We start from the raw sequence: 11782 nt of genomic DNA on the forward strand, positions 1-11782 counted from the left end.
AGATTGACATTTGACAGATTCTTTCAATTTTGGTGGTTCATGATTGATGGGAATAACCAGCGGGAAGCAGCGTGGTGGTATTGGGCTGTTTATTTCATGCAAGGCGGCAAGGCGGTGCGAGGATGTGTACATGTATGGAGGTCAGTCGAGGCAGGTCATGATGCAAAGTCTTGTTTTGGTGGTTGTTGTGCTGCATGATACCTGATCATGAGCACGAGATGAGAGTGTGGGCAACGAAGTGGGAAGAGAGGGCTTTTGGAGAGATTTTCTTGGGATTAAATGTTTCTTTATTGACTGTTGCCCTGATCTTCTGTTTCAGGGCGCCAAGACTGGGCCTGTTTGTCAAAGTGGTGGGTGGTGGTGATGCGATGATGGCCCGCGCTGAGCAAAAGCTTCCCCAGCTCTTGGTGTTGCATCAGCTACTCGTACACCGCCCCAACCTAGCCAAAAGCACTCCACTTGTTTGATCCAGACCAGACTCTCACACTTATCGCAGCTCCATACCCAACCTACACCTGCAATATTAGTGACGTGAGCTAAAAAGACGAGATAGCTCGCCAAAGAATAGCGATATCTCACAGTCAAATTGCTTGAACTGTGAAGAGTGTGTAGGTGCTGTGCCTGACCAAAAAAAAAAAAAAAAACTATCGTCGATCGCGGTTTGGCAGCACAAGACGGGGGCCAGGACGGGGACCCCTGGCGTCCAACCCTCCAATGCGCTAGCGCCCAGGCGGGATCCTTGGGTGGAGAGAGCACCAGTCGGCTTTTTCATCGCGTCCCTCTTTTTGGCTGCGGCGCGCCCGCCAATCAGCACCGATGGGATGCGACAAGCTTGGGCCATCTCTCCAAAGCAGCCCGTGCGGAACCGAAGTCTGCAGGTCGGGGGTCGGGTGGTCACGCATCTTTCCCCAGAAGCACCAGAAACAGGACAAGGGCGCAAAATTTATGCCTGGTCCGGTGCATTTCTCCATCCTCGTCCATCCATTCATTCTCCTCACCCTCGCTGCCGACCGAGAGAGAGATTGTGTCTGGCCTTGTTTGTCTGCTAATGTCCAACACCGGGGCCACCTCACCTACCTGCATAAGCTGCGCCTTTGATCCCGAGAGAGCTGCCAGCCGGCGCAAGCTCTCCCTTGTGAGAGGCTGAGGTGACAACGAAACGGCCCAAGAAAATTCAACAGATCCTCCGTCATTGTTCCTCGATCGAGCTCACAGCGCGCCATGGACCCAAGACAACCACCACCACCACCACCACCACAGCACCCCTTCTCGCGGAACGCTGCCGCCTCGCCCTTTACACGACCGTCATTCCCGCCAGCAAACGCGAACCCAGCGACATCGCAACCTCCGTATCCACCCGCGCCATCATCGCATCCATCGTCCCACGGCTCTCAACCACATCCGCCGTCCCATCCCGCGTCCCATCCCTCCCATCCTCCGCAGCCCACCGGCCCTCCCTACTCCGAAATGCACGCGCGCAAACCCTCCGATCCGCCTCCCTATTACCCGGGCGCGAGACAGTATGGTGGTCCCGAGCCTGGTCCCGGCCCGATGCCGCCGTCGACACACTCGCGACATCCGAGCACCTCCTCAATAGCTTCAGGTCCAGCCATGACTCGCGCGATGCCGCCGCCACCATCCTCGCCGCCACAACAGCAGGGACAGCAGCAGCAGCAAGGAGGACCAGGCGTTCATCAAATGGGAGGCCCTTATGGTCCACCAGCACCGCGCCCTCCTCCTGTCCAAGTTGGACCCCCATCCGCTTTTCCTCGAGGACGTGAACTACCCGCGCTGGAATCGCTGACGAGGACCGGTCAGCCTGGAAGCAGTATGTCCATCTCTTCGATGCTCGCCAACAGGGAGCCCTCACAGTACGCGCCTGGACCACCTCCAAATGGTCCCGGCCCCGGCCCTGGTTCTGGTCCCGGTCCCGGTCCCGGTCCCGGTCCTGGTCCTGGTCCTGGTCCTGGTCCTGGCTACAATCAACAACCTGTTCATGCGTCTCCTCGAATACATCAAGCTGCACCGCCAGAATACGTGCCATTTCGACGACCACAAACTCCAGAACATCATCGCATGTACGATGGCCGCGATCCAAGAGCGCCGGCCGGAGCATCTCCTCAGGCCTACAACTCGACGCCAGAGGTACAACGCTATGGCACCCCACAGGCCTATCCTCCAAGAGGCGGGCCACCGATGTCGCTTAACGAGCAAGGAAGGGATCCTAGAGAGCCACCACGAATGCCAAACACGAGCGTGCCTCCTCGGCCCAACAGCCAGCCGAAATCGTTCCAGCCTGTTGGACATCCCCGAATGGAAGTAACCAGACCGCCTAATGAATTGTATGGACACAGAGAAGAACAACTACGGCCAGCTCCGGCCGAGGAATACAACCCCGAACGTCCGATCAGAGTGCTCAAGTATGAAGAACAGCGGTTCATGCCGGATAGGGAACGACATGAAAGGGAAAGGCAGGAGAGGGAGCGTCATGAGCGGGATATGGAGTTTCGGGAAAGAGAGCGGCGAGAGAGGGCCATGTCCGGTGGCGATCCAGGACGACCACCACATGGCATGCATCCGCAAGAATATGCGCGGCAGATGGAACAACGGGCTCAGCAGGGTTACGGTCGCCCTCCAGAACCGCGGGAACAGGGTAATCACTGGCCAAGGCCTGGCTACGAGCCAGCGCGAGCTCCCTACGACCCTGCCATGCATCATGGACCTCCGAGACACCAAGAGTACCCTCCTGCCTCCGGACCGCACTACAACAACGGCCCTCACCAATATGTGGAACGCCATCCAATGCCCCCTCACCAAAACGCCATCCCCCCACCTGGACCTGTACATCCCCAGTCTTACGACTCACCGGACCGCCAGCGCATGAACCACATGCACATGGACCGCCAGCCACACCCGCAACAGCTCCCACCACGAAGCCGTGAGGACCAAGCCGTTCCACCTCCGTCTGTCGCGTACGGCGGGGTGGGTGGTCCACCCATGTACGACTCTCCTCGTAACCGGAGCATAGAGGAGCTCAATGCGCCACATGGAAACCAGCGAAATTTACTAGGGATCCAGGAAATCAACAGAAAGGGCCGCATCTCACCATTGCCGCAAGCAGTGCAAGGAGCCCAGCCCCAGCTAGCGGGTCCAGCCGGTGAACCAGGCATCAAGAGCGAGTTTGGTCGCATGTTTTCAGGCATTGGTAGCGGTGTGGGTGCCATCTCCAGCCCTGTTCCCACAGGTGCGCAGCTTCCCTTCAATACCATGGGATTGATCCGCCGCGAGGAGCCGGACGGTCCCCTGCACGAACCGGTTGTGGAGATGGCGAAGCCTGGACGTGGGAAGAGGAGGAAGTTGAAGGAGGAGGATCTTCGAGACGAAGAGGGTAGCACAGGCAGATCGACCCCAGTGGGTGGCCGTGCCAAGAAGGCAAAGACGCATGCGCACCACCATCATCAGTATGTCCATGCCCCAGGCTTCCCAGGTCAAGCATCTAACGTCGGCAGTCATCATCACCACCATCACCATCATGGTATGGACCAGACAGGATCCCCTGCCAGTGCCGCCAACGCCCCCTTCAAACACGTAAAGGGCTCTACTCCTGTCCCTTCCCCGGCCTCTGCCCTCGGAAGAGAACTTCCGAACGCCCATCACCACCACCATCACGCAGCCCCTAGATCGGCCCAAGCCAAAGCTGTCCCGCCACCCCGGAGCCCGTCTCCTGTCGTTCTTCCCAAGCCGAAACAAATCATCTCGTCAAAAGCCGTGCTGGAGGCGGTGGCGGATTACCCGCGCACACACCTCGGAGATGTTGTCTACAAGCCACGGCTCCAACCGGCTCGGGCCCAGGACCCCCGGACAGGGAGACCACCACGAACACCGTTCAAGTCCACCATGGAGCCACTGCCTTTTGACATGATACGAGACAAGTTCAACTGTACGCTCACGGTCAAGATCGGAAAAGAGCATCTGAGCAGCGACGTTCGCGAGGAAATTACGCGGACGAGAGCGTTGTGGGGGACAGAGGTATACACGGACGATTCAGATGTGATTGCCGCCTGCATTCATGGCGGGTGGATTAGGGGCGAGTGGCATAGGGATGTCAACATCAACCTTCTCAACCTCGACCAAGGCTACAGCATATCTGACGTGCAGGAGGAAACCAGGCGACAGGTTGCTACCGACGGGCGTTCATCCACACCCACTCCGTCCAACCTCATTGTTCTCGACGCTCCGCCCAAGACAGGTCCCATGGCAGTGCCTGAAAACCGCGACCTACACGTCAGGCTTGTGATTCTGCCCCGACTGGAGAAGTACGCTTCCACAACGCGATTCGGCATCAAGAGTCGAGAATTTGGCGGCTCACTCGCATCCGCCGACGACGGCAGGCCACGGATCAATGCCACACACGACGGAATCAGCTACATGATCACTGAAATCAGGTGGCTCACCAACGGGGGTGAGTCGCAGAACAGGCTCAGGGGCAAAGCACGACGCGAAAGGATACGAAAGGCGCTGCGAGAGATCGAGCTGACCCCTGCATGGGCAAAGGCGACGAGTAACGGCAGTGCGGCAGGGTCGGAGCGGCAAGGACCTGTCAGCAAGGCGCCCAGCGAAGTGGACAAGGAGAACCAACCGCAACGCAACGCAGAGGAAATGGAAGTGGATGATTCGAAAACGCAGCAAGGAGCAAAGGAAGCTGTGAATGGGCAGCAGGGCGGAGACACCGGCAGTAAGAGTGCGAGCGAGGGTACGACGACAGGACTGGCAGAAAATGGGGTTTCTGTGACAGAAAAAGCGCCGGCGGCTGTGGAGGCGACAGAATCTGGGACAGAGGTGTCTGTAGTCCCGGTGGAAACAGCCGCCCCTGAGCCCACCGTGTAGAGAGATATCCAAGTCAGTGTTGCTGGGACTGTTTGGGCGAAGCTTGTGGCCAGAGTTCGAAATGTTTTGAGCATTGCTTAAAGTGGTTTCGTCTCGCAGCGTGTTAGATAGATACCTAAGGTAGTCAGTTGGATCAAGCGTTGCAGTGTGTTGTGTATGGCCTTTAGTTCTTGATTACTGGCTTGCTCTCTCATGAAGGCAGCGCTTTTGTTGTACAGACTGTTGATACAAGAAATGACACCTTCTTCTGCTCCATTCCTTTTAGAAATCCGTCACCCTCCCATTGTAGCTCCAATCACCCTTGTCACCCCATCTCAGAGGCTCGTTCTTTGGTCCGCCCACTTCGCCCGTCTTGGGGTTGACATCTCCTTCAAACTCGGGAGGGGCACCCTTCCTGATGCCACCGCTAAACGTCGGCTCTTCTTCTGGCTGGGCAGTCTTTGCTTCTGCTGGTTGCTGGGCAGGGTCGGTAGAGGGGGAGGAGACGTGTCTTGACGTCGAGAGGGGCTGGTCGGCGGGGGCCTGGTTATGGGAGGAGAGGGCAGCTTCGGCGGCTCGTTGGAGGCGCTCAAACTCGGCTTGCTGGTCTGCTGGAAGACGGGGTGGAGAGGGAGAGGATTGGAGGAAAGAGGCGGCGTAGGTGCGCGTTGCGACGGGGGTGATTATGGATGAGGCGCGGAGAGGCCGGAGGATGAAGGGACCAAGAGAAAATACACGTGACATGTTGAGGTTTGTCTGTCAATTCTTGTGAGCAATAGTCGGTAGGTTGGTCTTGTGTGGTGGTGTTGGCGCAATGGGTGTCGATATGGAAAAATTACAGCGGACAGCGGCGAAAGATTGCCGAGACGGGGGGATGACGGAATCAGCGCTTGGTCGGCGGTGGTGGCCTTGACCCGCTTCTGTGGACCCATTGACGATCTCCCACCTCAGGTGGCCCAAGCGCCTTCGAGAAGATGGTACAAACTGGAATTGATCAAGGCTGGATCCGCATCGGCCATCTGGAAATTCCATTTTACATCCATGACCGACCTCTTTTTCTGCCTCTGATCTGTTCAACCCGACGCAGCCTCCTGTACGCAGCCCGGCTTCAGGGCCGCAGGGCCGTAGCAGTGTGTTCGCCGAACTCATTAAGGACAAGATGCATCATGTGCCGTCATATCTAAGGGGATGACCTTCCTACCTCAATATGAAGGTGATTGCATGCTTGTGCCGTCTGCTACTGTCTTTCTTCGCATGTGGCTCATACTCGGACAGGTCTCGAAATTCCAAACTTCACAATACAGACGTTGCATTTGGGCTCAGTTTGACGCCTAAATGGCGCTGCTGGATCATGTTCATTGGCCAGAGCCGCAGTGAGCCTGCCCAGTCCCTGTTCAGTGCCAGTGTCGACGGCATCGATCCGCCTGGGGGAAGGCCAGTGGCCAATGGGCAGCTTTTCGGCTGCGTCGTTATCATTCGCGACTATTCGCAAAGAACGGGCTGCATCAGTCGAGAGGAAGGGGGGGCGGCCAAGGGGGCCTTTTTGTCCTGCGGCTGCCCCCGCATCCCGAGACCATGTGAGCTCTCGGCCTGCCTATGCCACAGATTTAGCTCCAATGATGCCCAGACCACCCCTCTCTCCGGCAACCACCACTTCTGCCATTCAACTTCCTCTTTGGCGTCAAACTCCGCCCGTTCAAACGTTATTTTGTCCCCTGGACCAGACCCTATGGTAGCCAAATCTTAACCGTGAGACTGGACTTTTGGGAGGAGAGGAAATATATGTATACATGGCAACAGATAAATCATCGTCACACTACTACCGACCCGGCCCCGCATTCTCTTGATCCTATGATGGACGACGGCTCCTATTCTTCTACCGGGCCGATCTTCGTCCTCGCTCCCATCGACGACGCTGCCCGTTATGCCACCTCACTCAGCGCCAACTATGAACACCTGCACTACGACCAAGATAACAACCCAGTCGGTCTGCTAGTAAATCTATCAAGCCCCGAGAAGACAGTCTACACCTTGGGTCGTCCTGGTCCCAATATCGACCCGCCCGACATCCACATCTCTGAACCTCGACCCCGCAGGGGATTACCGCACATCTCTCACCTTCATGCTTCTTTCCAGCTCGTGCCGGAGACAGGGGCGGTTCTGCTTTGGGATTATTCTAATACGAGCTCAGTGAAGCCATTTGGCGCTCCAAATAGCTGGGGTTATACTGTCAAATTTCGGAGCGAATCTTCACCGAGATCCGTCTTGGTTGCTCGGGGTATCAATACTCACGTCGCGTTCGCTTCGGGCAGCAACAACACCAAGTGGTGTCAGTTCGAGATACAATGGCATTCTGAGGGGATGTATCACTTTCACAAAGACGAACCCTACTTTGTAGGGCCGCAAGAATCCAGAATAAAACGTTACGTTCAACATGAGAAATTGGGCGGTGGCTCATACGGTACGGTTTACTCGGCGCTAGATGCCGAGACGGGACAGATGATTGCTGTCAAGAAGTTTCATAACTTGACCGGCAAGCACTTGACATTCGCCACCCGAGAAGTTGATAACCTGAAGAAGAAGGCCTTGAGACAACATGTACGCACTCCCCAGTTGTCCCTCTGCAGAATGGCGCAGCTAACGTGCATGCAACAGCCACATATTTTGCGGATTCTTGACTCGGCAGGCGGCGGTGAAAAGGACAACTGGGGCGAAATCTTTATGCCTCTGAAAAAAGGAAATCTCAAGGACCTTTGCGAGACGATCCAGACAGAAGAAGATCGATGGGAGCTCTCAAACCAAGTTCTGTACCAGATTCTACTAGCCCTCAACTGCCTCGCCGACAATGACGTTGTGCATCGCGATGTCAAACCGGACAATATCCTGTTCGACTTTGACGAGAATGGAGACTATCGGTTTTGCTTGGGCGATTTCGGGCTCTCCAATGATCCCGAGAGGGCCATCACTGCGGCTGGCACGGAACCTTTTATGGCCCCTGAGATTTGCTACAGAAAGAAACAGACAACCAAAGTCGACATATGGTCATTGTTTGCCACGATTGTCTGGATGCGAAATTCTGACTTCCGAGCAGCTTGCTCCCGACTTCGCGCCCCCGACCTGCACAAATGGATCATTTCGATTTCAAAAACAGAAGGCTACGAACCCATTCGCGCCATGGCCAGTCATGACCCCAAGAAGCGACCGTCGGCAAAGAAACAGCTGGACATCATCGACAGTGGAGAGTTTGAGGATTTTGGCGAGGAGGAAAGTGATCCGGGGGACCTCTTGAGTGCCCAATTTGCACAGGTCATGTCCCTGCAAGGCGACTCAAGTCGGAGTTATGGGTCCGTTTCGACAGGGTATCCGACATCACCAGAAATGGCATACTACGAGCCTTATGCCTCCGGGGTTTACACGGGGTATGGGGGAGCCGGGGGTATGAAAGAAGGCCGCTATGCGCCACCCCCAATGGGGACGGCGGAGGCCCCGCGAAACCAAGGGGTAAGCATCATCGACTTTGAAAGCCCCTACTCCTCCTGGCTGACACCGTAATCGCAGGCCTGGGTTCGCCCGTACGACAACCCATATGGGCCCCCGCAGAGTCAAGACAGCGACGAGGGCACGGTTATGCCAGAGATCAGGACGGCGGTCCCAACAATAGCCGAGGACGACGTCTTCGCGTATGAGGAGTACATGGAGGAACGAAGAAGAATGAAGGGAAAGAACAGAAGCGGCATATAGCGTGTCTAATCTGTTCTTTTATTTTCTTTTGGCGGTTTGTTTGCATTATACCCACATCATGATTACCATCATCCATTTCCGGGCGGTTGAGATTCGACCAGCATCCATGGTAGAGCGGCGCCATCTTGACGCCCGCAGCCTGAACCGACTCTGGAACACGTTGTTAGATACGTTACAGAATTATAACCAAGATACCTAGTAAACATGGAGACGCCGACCGTGCTGTAGCACAAGCCACGACTCGCAGCGTGGGACACGAACTAGGTACTCACTGGCACTCTGCCTCGCTGCTAATTATTGCGTCACAATACAGGAAGCATGTCATTCTGTGAGAGTCCCAGCTGTGTGCCAGGACACACAGCCGATAGACTGCGCCTCCACATGTCACCCCAAATTTCCATCTGGACCATGCACAACCGCATATTCCAACTGCCATGTATGGACTTTGCGGGGAAGGCAAAATTCCATTTCTGTGCCTTGTCATCCTGTGAGGATTCCGATATCGCCTATTTTGGCCATCGTCACTTTTGATTCGTGGCCGTGCTGATGCGGTGAAGTGAACCTGTAGCAGATGGAAAAGCCTGTGACTCTCCTTGTCCGGAAAAAAACAGCCTGCCATGGCATGGATATCTTATTGCTATGCTTGGTGAAATTCCAATATTGTCCGGGCGAAATGTGTGGAGGTTTTGGTCAAAAATATTGGAATTTGGAATGGCAGGATGTACCTAGCTAGGCACGCTACATTGACTCTGTACTAACAACCCCTAGTGTCTGCTCATTGAGGACCCTAGAATAAGAAGGAGAAAAAAAGTACTGAGCGCAACTGAGAATAAGTTTTCGAGAATAACATCAGTAGGTTATTTAGAAATGATAAAACGATAGGACGAAACGTGATTTGAACACGTGACCTACCGGACTGCAGCCGGTTGCTCTACCCCTGAGCTATTCGTCCAGGTGATTTGTTTATGTCCTATAGACAGAAACTTGCCCTTATGCCTGGATGTCTCAAATAAGGAACACTCAAGTTGGAAAAGGGGTCATATTGGGGGGTGACTGGCCACCACCTATTCCACAGTAAGCTCACCACGCCGCTCGGTATATGGCCGCGAGAACGGTTCACAGACGCATAACCTTATTTCCACATCCACCCTTTTGAATCCTCGAAAAGATTTCTGCAGGAGGAGCGAAGGCGGACAAAGCCGTCGAATCTAAAAGCTGACAACTCGGCATCACCACCGGCCTTTCTCATCTGATAGCTTCGACCAAGACATTGGATGTTACGTGCATACAATTATTCGCAAGCACAGCGAGGGCCTACGCGGGCATCCCATGCATGTCACAACATCAACGATGGACATCAGCCCCCCTCGATCTGAGATCCCGACATTCCTGGCTACATTGTGGTTCGTAAATAGTTCTTGGCATTCCATCGTGGTGATTCAGGTACACGCAGTGACTGCGGGGTTCGCTGTCGAATGCCTCTCATTTCGTGAAGACTTCATTTTCTCCTGCCTGTATTGTTGGTCGGCGGCGGCACAGTCGTACTAGATCGTCGAATGGCCTGCGGTGCGCTGCTGTCTTGGCAGCCGCCGATCTGACCGGCCATCTTAAACGGGCAGCTGTCGAGGAGGCTCAGTGAGACATAGGCTTGGTAAACTGGAAGCCTAATGTTATCATCCCTCCTTTCTTTTTCCCTTTTCTATAGTGTGTGAGGAGGTGACACCTCTCAGGCGTTTGCAGAGTTTACTGAAGGATGCCGTTGCCTGCCGTGGGGTCTCCAAAATGAGGCCGAACAATGGACCCATGAGAGGCAGCCTTACATGTGATGAGGGTATCCAGGTCAGCAGTAAGGGCCATCAAGATAGGTGATTTTGAGATATAAAGGTCCTCTTCCTGTCCGGCTCTTGAGTCACATCATCAACACCAACATCTCAGCTTCTTTCACAAAACATTCCTCTAAACATGCAGCTCTTGTCCACCCTCGCCCTCTTAGGCAGCACCCTCACGGCCCTCGCCAACCCCATTCCCTCTTCTGAGCTGGTCGGCGAGCTCAACAATGACCACGACATCACGCGCAACGGCACCGTTCTCGTCTCCCGCGATATTCGCGGCTCCATCCCCATTGGCGCCCACGCCATGGAGCACCGCTTCCAGCCCGTCATCGACTTCGACAAAGACGGCTGCTACTACACCTCGGCCGTCGACCGTTCCTCCAACCTCAACCCCGGCCTCGGCACAGGCGGCTGCCCTCACCACAACTGCCGCGAGCTCAACCGGCTCGAGAACAACAACGTCTACTCCCGGATGCGGTGCAACAACGGCTGGTGCGCCATCATGTACGAGTACTACTTCGAAAAGGACCTCTGGGCCTGCGGCAGCGGCCACCGCCACGAGTGGGAGAACATCATTGTCTTTGTCCAGAACGACAGACCCCGCCGTGTCTCTGGGGCAAGACACGGAAAGCACGACCGAGCGACGAACAGCTTCCGGGTCAAGGATGACACCAGAGTCAAGATGGTCTATCACAAAGAGGGTGCTGGAACGCACAAGTGAGATTCTTTCCTTCTTCCAACCAAATCGAGAACAAACTACTGACATGAAACCAAAACAGCTTCCGCACTGCCAATGCGGGTGACGACAAGATCGAGAACCACACCGGCCAATGGTTCCTGGGCCGCCTGGTCGGCTGGAACTACTGGCCCAGCGTTGCCATGAGGAACAAGGTCCTGGACGGCAAGAACTGGAGCAAAGACGGCGGCATCCGGCCCAAGCTGGGTGATAGGGACTTTGCAGACAATTTGAAGCAGGCTGCTGGTAACTCGGTCCCCGGCTTCAACCCCAGTGTGGATGGCTAAAGTCTCTCAAGTGTCAAGCTCTCTGAGCTTATGTTTGAGAAGAATAATAACAGGTTGGCATCACATGATGTGGGTGATGAAGTAATAGGAGATTTTGGCCGAGTTGGAAGTAGGAAGTTGGTAGTCTGGTAATGAGTTTACATTTCAAGTTGTTCTACACTTTCCAGTAGAGGTCATGAAGCTATGGCAAAAGAGCTGAGGGAGGTATCTTCATATCAGATTGTTGAGTGCAAATACAATGTCATACTTGAATACATATTAACAGGCCTCTTGAGATCATCAAGAAACCCTCCAAATTAGTCACATGGTCTAGAAAGATA

The 11782-nt window shown here is 54.9% G+C and overlaps 4 protein-coding genes and 1 non-coding gene across 5 annotated transcripts; 4 read left to right on the forward strand and 1 right to left on the reverse strand.

The window, feature by feature from the left end:
- The first annotated feature begins 896 nt into the window (after nucleotides 1-896).
- Nucleotides 897-4901, forward strand: QC763_310560 (uncharacterized protein). The gene is made up of 2 exons (XM_062911512.1): nucleotides 897-3461; nucleotides 3510-4901. The coding sequence occupies exons 1-2, from the start codon at nucleotides 1222-1224 to the stop codon at nucleotides 4885-4887; spliced, it is 3618 nt and encodes a 1205-aa protein (XP_062767659.1). The 5' UTR covers nucleotides 897-1221; the 3' UTR covers nucleotides 4888-4901.
- Nucleotides 4902-5148: 247 nt separating this feature from the next.
- On the reverse strand, nucleotides 5149-5610 carry QC763_310550 (uncharacterized protein; the record flags this gene model as incomplete). Its single annotated transcript, XM_062911511.1, has 1 exon — nucleotides 5149-5610. One exon carries the CDS (start codon nucleotides 5608-5610, stop codon nucleotides 5149-5151), a length of 462 nt encoding a protein of 153 aa, XP_062767660.1.
- Nucleotides 5611-5838: 228 nt separating this feature from the next.
- On the forward strand, nucleotides 5839-8911 carry QC763_310540 (uncharacterized protein). Its single transcript, XM_062911510.1, has 3 exons — nucleotides 5839-7464; nucleotides 7522-8367; nucleotides 8425-8911. Exons 1-3 carry the CDS (start codon nucleotides 6649-6651, stop codon nucleotides 8605-8607), a joined length of 1845 nt encoding a protein of 614 aa, XP_062767661.1. The 5' UTR covers nucleotides 5839-6648; the 3' UTR covers nucleotides 8608-8911.
- A 576-nt stretch (nucleotides 8912-9487) lies between these two features.
- QC763_0059980 lies at nucleotides 9488-9559 on the forward strand. The gene has a single exon. It is a non-coding gene; the product is annotated as a tRNA-Cys (tRNA).
- Nucleotides 9560-9708: 149 nt separating this feature from the next.
- QC763_310530 (uncharacterized protein) lies at nucleotides 9709-11648 on the forward strand. The gene is made up of 2 exons (XM_062911509.1): nucleotides 9709-11156; nucleotides 11219-11648. The coding sequence occupies exons 1-2, from the start codon at nucleotides 10570-10572 to the stop codon at nucleotides 11460-11462; spliced, it is 831 nt and encodes a 276-aa protein (XP_062767662.1). The 5' UTR covers nucleotides 9709-10569; the 3' UTR covers nucleotides 11463-11648.
- Nucleotides 11649-11782: the final 134 nt, after the last annotated feature.

The sequence above is a fragment of the Podospora pseudopauciseta genome, chromosome 3, assembly GCF_035222475.1.
Source record: "Podospora pseudopauciseta strain CBS 411.78 chromosome 3, whole genome shotgun sequence".
NCBI lineage: Eukaryota > Fungi > Ascomycota > Sordariomycetes > Sordariales > Podosporaceae > Podospora > Podospora pseudopauciseta.

What these genes read in the sequence shown, in the direction of transcription:
- QC763_310560 (XM_062911512.1), top strand. Translation starts at nt 1,222, where the DNA reads ATGGACCCAAGACAACCACCACCACCACCACCACCACAGCACCCCTTC. An exon ending in CATGCGCACCACCATCATCA is followed by an intron (nt 3,462 to 3,509) that starts GTATGTCCATGC and finishes TAACGTCGGCAG; the next exon opens with TCATCATCACCACCATCACC.
- QC763_310540 (XM_062911510.1), top strand. Translation starts at nt 6,649, where the DNA reads ATGTATACATGGCAACAGATAAATCATCGTCACACTACTACCGACCCG. An exon ending in AGAAGGCCTTGAGACAACAT is followed by an intron (nt 7,465 to 7,521) that starts GTACGCACTCCC and finishes TGCATGCAACAG; the next exon opens with CCACATATTTTGCGGATTCT. An exon ending in AGGCCCCGCGAAACCAAGGG is followed by an intron (nt 8,368 to 8,424) that starts GTAAGCATCATC and finishes CCGTAATCGCAG; the next exon opens with GCCTGGGTTCGCCCGTACGA.
- QC763_310530 (XM_062911509.1), top strand. Translation starts at nt 10,570, where the DNA reads ATGCAGCTCTTGTCCACCCTCGCCCTCTTAGGCAGCACCCTCACGGCC. An exon ending in GAGGGTGCTGGAACGCACAA is followed by an intron (nt 11,157 to 11,218) that starts GTGAGATTCTTT and finishes AAACCAAAACAG; the next exon opens with CTTCCGCACTGCCAATGCGG.